The sequence below is a fragment of the Opisthorchis viverrini genome (genome assembly GCF_000715545.1).
Source record: "Opisthorchis viverrini unplaced genomic scaffold opera_v5_173, whole genome shotgun sequence".
NCBI classification, from domain to species: Eukaryota; Metazoa; Platyhelminthes; class Trematoda; order Opisthorchiida; family Opisthorchiidae; genus Opisthorchis; species Opisthorchis viverrini.
Genome location: NW_008751827.1, coordinates 273,488 through 282,665, shown reverse-complemented (window position 1 = coordinate 282,665; position 9,178 = coordinate 273,488). Strand labels below are relative to the sequence as shown.

Sequence of the window (9,178 nt, the reverse complement as noted above, 5' to 3'; positions counted from 1 at the left end):
TGATGATGATGATGATGATGATGTAGAAGAGGGAATGCGTGAACGTGTAAGAAGGGATGCGTCAGCAGTAGTAAGTTTTAGTTAACCCACCAAGCTGTATGCTGCAAATAAGGTGACCCAGGTGAGAACACTTGACGTTGGCCGATTTGGGATGAGGTTACTTATAAGTGCGCAATTCGTGGTTGTACGTGGGCTGGGATACTGGTAAGGCATCCGCACATAGATAAGAGGACGATTAAGGTTCTCAAACTCTTTGGTTCAAAAGTCTGACTAGACGGTAGCGACTTTGGCGGGAAATACAAGTAGATTACCATTTTTAACCATTCGCCACCGATGTTCCAACCCCTAACCTGGGGGATCAAGGGACTGTGTTGGCCAGTGTTGTTTGACGGGGAAGGGATCGTGGCCACAATCAGAGTACGAATGGAGAAGACCAAAGGACTAAAAGCTAGGCTTTATCTATCCAAAATCTTGACACTGCGAGCTAAACCGGTCAAAAGTGATTAAACGATTAACGGTCGTAGTTCATTTTATGATAGATTAATGTTAGACTTTGTTTCTCTGGAAATGGGATTGTGTCCGCTTTTGTTGTACCACTAACGGGTGTTCGGGATGATTCGACATTCCATTTTCCGAAGCAGAGGAGTCAGGTAGTTCCGGCTTAATAAACAAATCAGTATGAGGCTGTGATTGCTGATGTTCCGATACTCAAGCGTATCCAAAATCTAAGGAAGGTGTAAGGGTACCGTTTCTTCTATATCGTTAGGGTATCGAATATATGCGCACTCAGGGTCACACTCCAGGAGCTCAACCTTTTCTACTATTGGGTCATATCTTGAAGATCGTTTATTTTGTTGAATCAGAACTTGTGCTGGCGAAAGTAACCACTGCGGCAATGATGTGCCGACTGCGGATTTTCGATTATGATGGAACATTCCCTCATGTAGAGTTGTATTGATAACGGTTTACAACAAAGGACGAATCGAACTTCTTGTAAGACGGTTTCCCAATGACTGGCTTGGTGTCCTTTTAGTCGTAATGAAAATGCATTGGCTCTGTGTAAAGATTGTGTTAATTCCGCACACACATGGCGTTGATTAATGACGATTCGGATGTCTTCTATGGGGACTAGGAGGTTCTCGGTATCATGCCTGTTGCTTCAGGTTCGCACAGTGTTGCGTGTAAGCGTTTTAGATCCAGGTTAGATGAACTGTCCGCACAGGTACTCCGAGAGAGCGTGTCAGCTGCTTTGTCCCCGGCACCTGTTCTTTACGTTACGTCAAAAGTAAAAGGCGGTAACTCCGTGCACCATCGTTGGATTTTGTCGTTTCCATTTAAGCTTTTTACTGTGTTGAATGCATGGACACAACTGACCGTTGATCTGTTGCAATCATGAGATGAGTCCCAGGTAGGTAATTTTTCCATTTGCGCACAGTGATATTTTTCACCGGCCGACAGTGTATATGAGAACAGTTCGACCGATCTGCCACCCTGATTGATTGTAGCGGAAATTGCAACGTCAGATGCATCAGTTTCGAGTATCAGAGGTGTTGTAACTGAGAATTAGCTGGGTGATTTAGGAGATCGATGGAACTTATCCTATCGTGTATGACAATCCAAGTACTTGAGTGGAAGACCTCAAGGAAAGAGACAAAGGACACCGGATGAAGATCAGCTGTATTACGGATAAACCAATGAAAGAAAAGGGCGTTGCGGCTCAGCTAGCTATAACAGAGGAAATGCAATCTCAGTAAAATATTACAAAAGGTTGAGTTGTTCGTTAGGATCTGACCTAACAAGGGGTATGCTGGGGTAGACAGTAACCACAGCTACATCCATCAGCTCTTTCTTGAGACCCTTGAACGCTTTCATAACAGACTCAGGGACTAGAAGGTTGTATTGTGAATGATAAGATAGATTTACTCCGGCTTAATCAATGAAAATAGTACGCTAACAAGCCAAGTACACGCTGTTATGACTTTATGTCCTTCGGGACGAGCAGTTCTTGCATGGCTCAAACGTTCGGGATCTTCCATAATTCCGTAGCCCAGGAGTCGGGGTTTAGTGGTTAAAATTGTGCTTTTATCGTGATTTAAGTTTATGCTAGGTCAAAAAAACACTGGATATCTCGACCGTGTTCCTTTTTGATCCTTTCCAGAAATCGTGATATCCACATGGACATGTGTCGCGGTAATTTTTTCAGCGCTAATCCTGCCATCTATATCGCTTTCAAAGTACGCTACTCCATTCGTTACCCAAAACGGAATTCGGGGAAATTGATAGGGAATTCTGTCAAGGGTATTCCTCAATGGGTATTTGATGAGGCACTTTCAAGATCAGGCGTGCCGTCTAGGCTTGGGCAACCTGGCAATATCCCAGCCCTCGTGCTTCCTTCGCGTGGCATGGCAGCTAGGCTTGGAAGGGTGTTACAACTGAACGTGCTGAAAATGCGACATTTGGTTATTTTACTGCTCGTATCCTCAATTCTGAGGAGAGGATAAGCGTCCATTTGCGTCCATCGGTTTGTATTTCGACTGTAATAAACAACGATTCGTTTCTCCTGTCGTTGTTCTGTCGTAACGAGCACTTACGCCCTCTACGGACGATTTAAGAGCTAATTGACTTGTTGATCCAGCAAACGATTTACTTCAACAGCAACGAAAACCTCGTCGTCTGCAGAATATTGACTTGACTTCACGGCACTGGGCTTATACCATGGGTCAAGATACGCAAACAATGTGGGAGTTTTTATTTTGGCAGTGATCAGACCACAAAGTGATAAAAAAAGGTTTATCACCGTTGAAGGAGACTTGAAGAGATTTGTGAAGTCAAAGAACATCATGTCCAAGTAGAATATCCGAACAGAGAGCGGCATGTTTTGTATGTGTTAAAATCTTAAAAAACCGTGCTCAAGAGTGAAGCTTTTGTGCTGGATAGATGCCAGAGTGATATCAGATGACGATGGTCGTACAGGCCACTGATTACGGTGAACTACGTGTTCGGAAATGAACTTTTCTCTCAGCATTTACTCCCAGTAATCTTTTTTATCCATTCCAACTTGTCATTTCTAGACTTCTGGACTACTGCTGATGCATGTCAGCACAGGATCGTGAGGCTCAAAGCACTGACGAGGACTATCAAATTATCGATGCATCATGTTTTCAAGTCGACACGCAGGAACAAGGCTTAGAATTTCACTCAAACTTACCGTGCCCTATCTGTACATCGTTCCAGAGCAACTTTATATGTGAGAAGTGCATTAAATGTGGCTCGTTCACACATTCTCGGGGTGCTGTCAGCGGCAAGTAAGTGCTTGTTAAAGTGTTCCTCAGGCGTAACAACGCAGCTGTTATTCAGATCTGGGTAACCGTCTTTTCACTGTCAATCAGAAGTATGTTAACGCCAAAGCTGTGACTAACCTTATTCAACAGGATCCGAACGCTCAGCGAGCAACTCCATCAGCGCCATAATCGTCCTAAATCGGTAACTTTACTGAACCTTTCCTTTAAACATTCCATAGACTCCTTTGGAAGAATTGAAAATACTTGCTGCATCCTTGAAGAATGCAATTTCTTTTCATACCAAAGAGAACCAAAACAGTAGTGTTTTTCATAGCTCTCCGGAGATTATTATGCGTTTTAGAGCGGAGGAACTTGGAGAAATTACAACAGCGACTACTTCGTTGCCAGACGGACTCACAAGAACTGTTAAAACGTCGTGCAGCTGTGCTAAACTTTTTGAATTCCCTAGGCCGGAGAAGATTGAAGTCGTTGAAAGATCTGGAAACTCACAACGAGCGAATTGAGCGTGTTCGAGCCAGTTATCTTCGGGAACTTTTGCATTCCCATCTTGTTGTTGATCTCTCCGTACGTGAACTTTTCTCTTGGAGCACTTTGATTTTTGGGCATAATCTGTCCGAATGGACTTTATCCTTCAGTTTACTGACCTGTGTTTCGTTTAATTTAATTTTTGCACAAACTAGCCCAAGTCTAGATGATTTGATGCTCTTTTGTTGCAGTCTTCATTGTCCGTCTGCTACATAGTTGGTAGGTATGTCAATTTGGAGCGAATGTCTGGTTGTTTCCTAGCTGGCACATCCGAATTCTACGGACGAATCACCACCAAAGTGCCACCAATCATGGTGGCACTCTCATGTTCATAAGCCAAATGTACACGATTCGCTTCAAGGGACTGAGTTGTTTGCTACGAAAACCATTAGATCTTCATGAAAGGTTCACTAGGAGAAGCTTGATTTCTTTGGTTCTAATGTCCAAGCTGGAGCCCGAACGCAGTTTGAGTGGTTCCAGAAATCAGGGAAATATATCCAACGCTTTAAATCGGCTACATTCTACAGTGCTTCAAACAACTAAATGCGCCAAACTTTCTCCGGATTTCACCAACTCTCTCTTTAATTTCTCCGTGGTTCCCAAGTCCACCGTCCATATCCACGCCTAGTAGGAACTGCGTTAGGATGCGAGCCTTTTCTACAGGTGAATGCGTGATGCACTTCTCAGGTGCTATCCGTCAGCTGTACATGTTTTTATTGTCATCGATCACAGTCTGGCAAGCAAATGAAAACAGCGGTACCCATCGTTGCAATCACTTAACCTTGTATCCATTCCGGTTCGTTTGTTGGGGATCAATCCTCAGGTCATCGTACTCCACATTCACTGTTGAAACCTATTGAATGTCTTATTTGGAAAGCAGCGCATTTTTCTTTAGGTTGGCTTCTTGAATGACTTAATGACTAATTCCGATTATTTTCAATTCCACAGCCGGATGTGGGGTCCCCTGACACATTTTCTGGATCGGGTCTGCACTTAGACAGAGAAAATATATTCATTGGTATGTGATTTTTAGTTTGACCGAACGTGTGGGGAATTTGTGTGAATCAGGTGCGAGATACGTGTAGATACAGCAAGCCTGACTTTGGTGTCAATTATGAACTGGGTTCATGTTTTTTCCTCAAAACTTGCAGTGGGATGTAGCTATCTTTCGGCAGCCAACCATTTGCTGCACCTTTTCTTGTGATGGCAACGTGATATTGGTCCAGCAGTAACCGCAGTGCTAGAGCGATTTATAATTGATTTAAGTCAGTCTGTTTCACAGTCCCACTCATAGCATTGTCCCTTACGATGAAGTGAATTTTACAGACGAATGAGAGAGAGCCTAAGTCAGCTGGTTCGTCGACGTGCCGATGGCTGTCAGACGGATCCCACCGCCTGTGTCTTCCGCTAACACCCTTAGGAAACCTGACTCTCTACAACCAGACACAAACACATGGAATTAAACAGACTAACCGAACATGGCTCGAGCATGTTTATAGGGTTTACTTAAAATATTCCTCTTGCATATGACAGTCATGATGGTGAGCCACTTCAGCGCGGAAATTGAATGGTGTACCTGGCTGGGAACTACTAAGAGTTATTTGTACTCCAGCTATCTCCCAAGGAACAGATAACTTAGTCAGCTGGACGAAAATAAACATTCCTATGTCTCCTAGATCACGGTAACAAAAAGTCGGTTAGACAGGGTTGAACTGGGATTGGGGGATCACAAATCTTTGGAAATCTCCAGCGCTAGAAAGGACACCATATTTGCATTAAACAACCTTACAAGAAGCTTCGGATCATACTGTCAATCCTGGGGGCAACCTTAACATAGCACGCACGGCAAGAGCATTCGCATTTCGGATTTGATTAATCGCCTTCAGAACGATCATAATCATGTATCCGAAAGAGTGCATAGGGGGAGAACACGTGTGTGTTACGTAGGCCAACATGTCACCCTTGAAACGATGGCTATCCAGGTAACGTCTCTCCGACCGAGTCCACCGGTCAGCATTGATCTACCCCATACAATTCAGAGTCCGGACCTGATCCGCCCATTCTGCATGAAACAGCTCTAGTGGCTTGCTTGTAAATGGTTGCCCACAGTTTTTTTTCACATGATTGTGATGAAAACACTTTGTAAAAACGTTTATTTTGTTGTTACATGGGTTGTTCGGCCGACCAAGATTTTGCTATAGTTCTGGTGTGCCTATATAAAGTAATGGGGTGTCGTCAAACAAGAAGTTGGCCGCGTGCCTATTCTTGTTCCAACAATGCATTTCGCATCATTTATCTGTTTCTATCGTTTTCAGGCCCGGAGCCACTGCTGTCCAGTCACACAGTACTGACCTACTGTATACCAGCTATTCGGGCAGCAGCTTTATTTACCGATTTGTGGATCCCAGCGAGCATCCAACAGCATCTCCAACTAGATGGATCGTTTCTTACGGGGCTGCCACAAAGGGATGATCTTGGGCGAGTATATTCAGCCGTTCTGCATGCGGTTCACATGCTGTGCTCATGTCGTCTGGTTGATGTCCGGTCGGTTTTGGAACGAGCAGGTAGAACACTACCACCCAACCATTCGGTGTTTAATCCTTTACTTGGACTGTTTTGCCTTGCCCGATTCACCCAGCCCAGGCAAGTTTTACCATTACAAAGTCCATGGTACAATCACCTTCTCTAAGATCCCTCCATAAAAACATCCCCCTCCACAAGGACCACTCGTCAATTCCCCAAACTTTTTTTGTCGGTGGGGAACCACCACTTTCAGGCAAAGACCAGCAAACTAAGATACAGTTTATCAGTAGCACGTGTCATGCTCTATTTGTACACGAATGACCGCACAAACCATTTTTCCCATAGTTTCTCTACAGCAAAACACGTCACGTGCATCTGGTATGTGGGTATATTTTCAGGATAAAAGTTAGGTAATCCCACTGTCCCTTCCACTCTCTACCATCTGATAATGACTGAGTTGCATGAATGAGGTGGGAAGTGATGGGGCAGCTTTCACCGTTCTTGCAGCTCATTGTCATTGGGGGCAGCTTATGCTGGATTGTGACAGGAAAGCTATGCAAGTTCTACGCGTGCACTGGATTTGGCATGCTGCTGTGTTCCAAATTTGGATGTGTTATGGCCCTTCATTCTCGAATCCAACAAACAATCAGCAGTCATCACCCTTTGATACCAATTTCTTTCAAAATACGACCAATCTTCTCTCATGAGGTGCTGTGATGTCACAACCGTGTGGCTTCGTCTTTCAGTGACGCTAGCCGATGATGTTCGTAAACAGGACTCTTTAGAATGAATTTTGACTTGGAGGATAGACAAAAGAATCTGCGTATGCTACCACCATACTATACTAACATATATCTGACCACGCTCCAGTACGTGGTTATCTTATTCTATAGTGGTACTCATAAATAAGGAAAGCAATTATCCTACAACTTACAAAAATAAATATGTTTCTGTTTTGCTGTGGTGCGGGGCAGTTAGTAGAAAACGAGAAAAAGTCGAATCAGCTATGACGGTTGAAAATAAGCAAAACGTGAGTTGTGAACAAACGAGGGATACGTAAAAAAGGGTACTTCCTTCAAAGAATGCATCCAGCACTGAAGGCTAAGGGGACTGGGTCATGTGTTACACGTGCTAGGATGAGCGCTGTTTTCGTGCCTAATTCGGAATGGCGGAATCCCAGAGATAGACTGAGGTTGACCTGGCGCAAGGGAATGAAAGGTGTTACGAAATGTTTGGGTACCGTTGGTGGCTTTCACCTTCTAGGGTGTAGTACACTTGACCCTTTCTGTTCTTGACTAGAGACGCTGGATGAGGTGGCGGGTAACCAGTGTCGTTGGCGCCCATGCACTCTGTTTCTATCCATATTGTCTGACTGAGTGCTGGAGATATAGGCACCTCGGATGTTTTTGGTAGACTAGCCCCAGGTCACCTTCCCTCCTCAATTTCTTTTTCTGTCGATTACGGGAATCAAAATGAATCTACGTGGTTGCGCGGTAGTGCGGCACCGGTGTTCTCATCTGGTCTTACTGCCAGTGATGAGGTTATGAAGACACACGAAAATGAAGTATCCAACCAGAACCCAATGGTCCTCGGCCTAAGCAGGGAAACGTCTGTGAGTACTACTATGTCCATGCGGAAGTTTTTTTACATTTCGAACTGATTTTCTCCAGATCCATCTGAGCTGAATTAAACAATTAAGTCTACAATATCGTTGCTGGCGGTACTTCTGATGGAACGGATCTACTTGGAGCAGCGTAAACCAACAACTTTAGTCACAATAGCTCTCTGAAAAAGTAATGTTTGAAAAGAGATTACGTCTATTCTAGACTTATCATGGGGTACTCATGTGAAGTGTAAGAACGACGCTGTATTTACTTGTTTGTATCAAAATAAGTAGCGGAATCGCAATGGACACAAGACCACACAAAATAGAATAAGTACTCAGTCTGTAAGCAAGCTTGTCCCTCTATGTAGGAGGCAAATCCACACAAAGACCACAACTTGCTTCCCCTGTGGGTACTTCTTATAGGGAGATGACTGTTCGACCATTTGGCAGCCAGAAGTAGTACTTTTTTTGTCCGTACTCTTGTTCAAAGTACTGGGTTAAAAGCATTCCCACGAAAGATGATGCGAATGTTGGTAGCACATGTTGTTCAGTTTATAGTTCACTGAACAATAAAGTCGCCAAACTTATAGGACGACTAGATCATTGGATGTTTCCGTTGTTGCTTCAAAACAGTCATTGAGTTAGTTGATCAGCTAGAGTATCATATGTGGTTTCTTCCTTGTTTCAAAGCCATCGCTAGAATTTTCGCTCATTCCTACTTCGCTCCTGGTCCAGGCGTAATCAACATCCAAAATGAACGCTGTCTATTAACAGGAATCCTCAAACTTGTCATGAGGATAACCCCCAAAAGTATTTAGTTATCGGTCGATTGTCAACTTCCAGCCTTGTTTTCAGACAGTTTCAAGGCAGTTCCTGATACCATGACCTACACAACTAACAATATTCTTCCTGATACCCCTACACAACTAACAATATTCTCATGCCACATCGGCCGTCGCGTGGTGCCATCAGCCTGGTCGCCTTACTTGCTGCATACATACAGTTGCAGTTCCTGATACCATAACCTACACAACCAACAATATTCTCATGCCACATCGGCCGTCGCGTGGTGCCATCAGCCTGGTCTGGTTACTTGCTGCATACAGCAGGGCGGGTAAGCGAAAATAGGCCACTGCTGACGCCTCCTTTCTTTCTCCTTCACATACTTTTTCTTCCCCCTCTCCCCACCCCATTAATAACTCTCTCCTTGTAGGCCCAGCAC

At 44.1% G+C, this 9,178-nt stretch overlaps 1 protein-coding gene across 1 annotated transcript; it reads left to right on the top strand.

Moving 5' to 3' along the window:
* Positions 1 to 3,563: 3,563 nt before the first annotated feature.
* On the top strand, positions 3,564 to 6,516 carry T265_07428 (hypothetical protein; the record flags this gene model as incomplete). The annotated part of the gene is made up of 3 exons (XM_009172946.1): positions 3,564 to 3,866; positions 4,776 to 4,845; positions 6,143 to 6,516. 3 exons carry the CDS (start codon positions 3,564 to 3,566, stop codon positions 6,514 to 6,516), a joined length of 747 nt encoding a protein of 248 aa, XP_009171210.1.
* Positions 6,517 to 9,178: the final 2,662 nt, after the last annotated feature.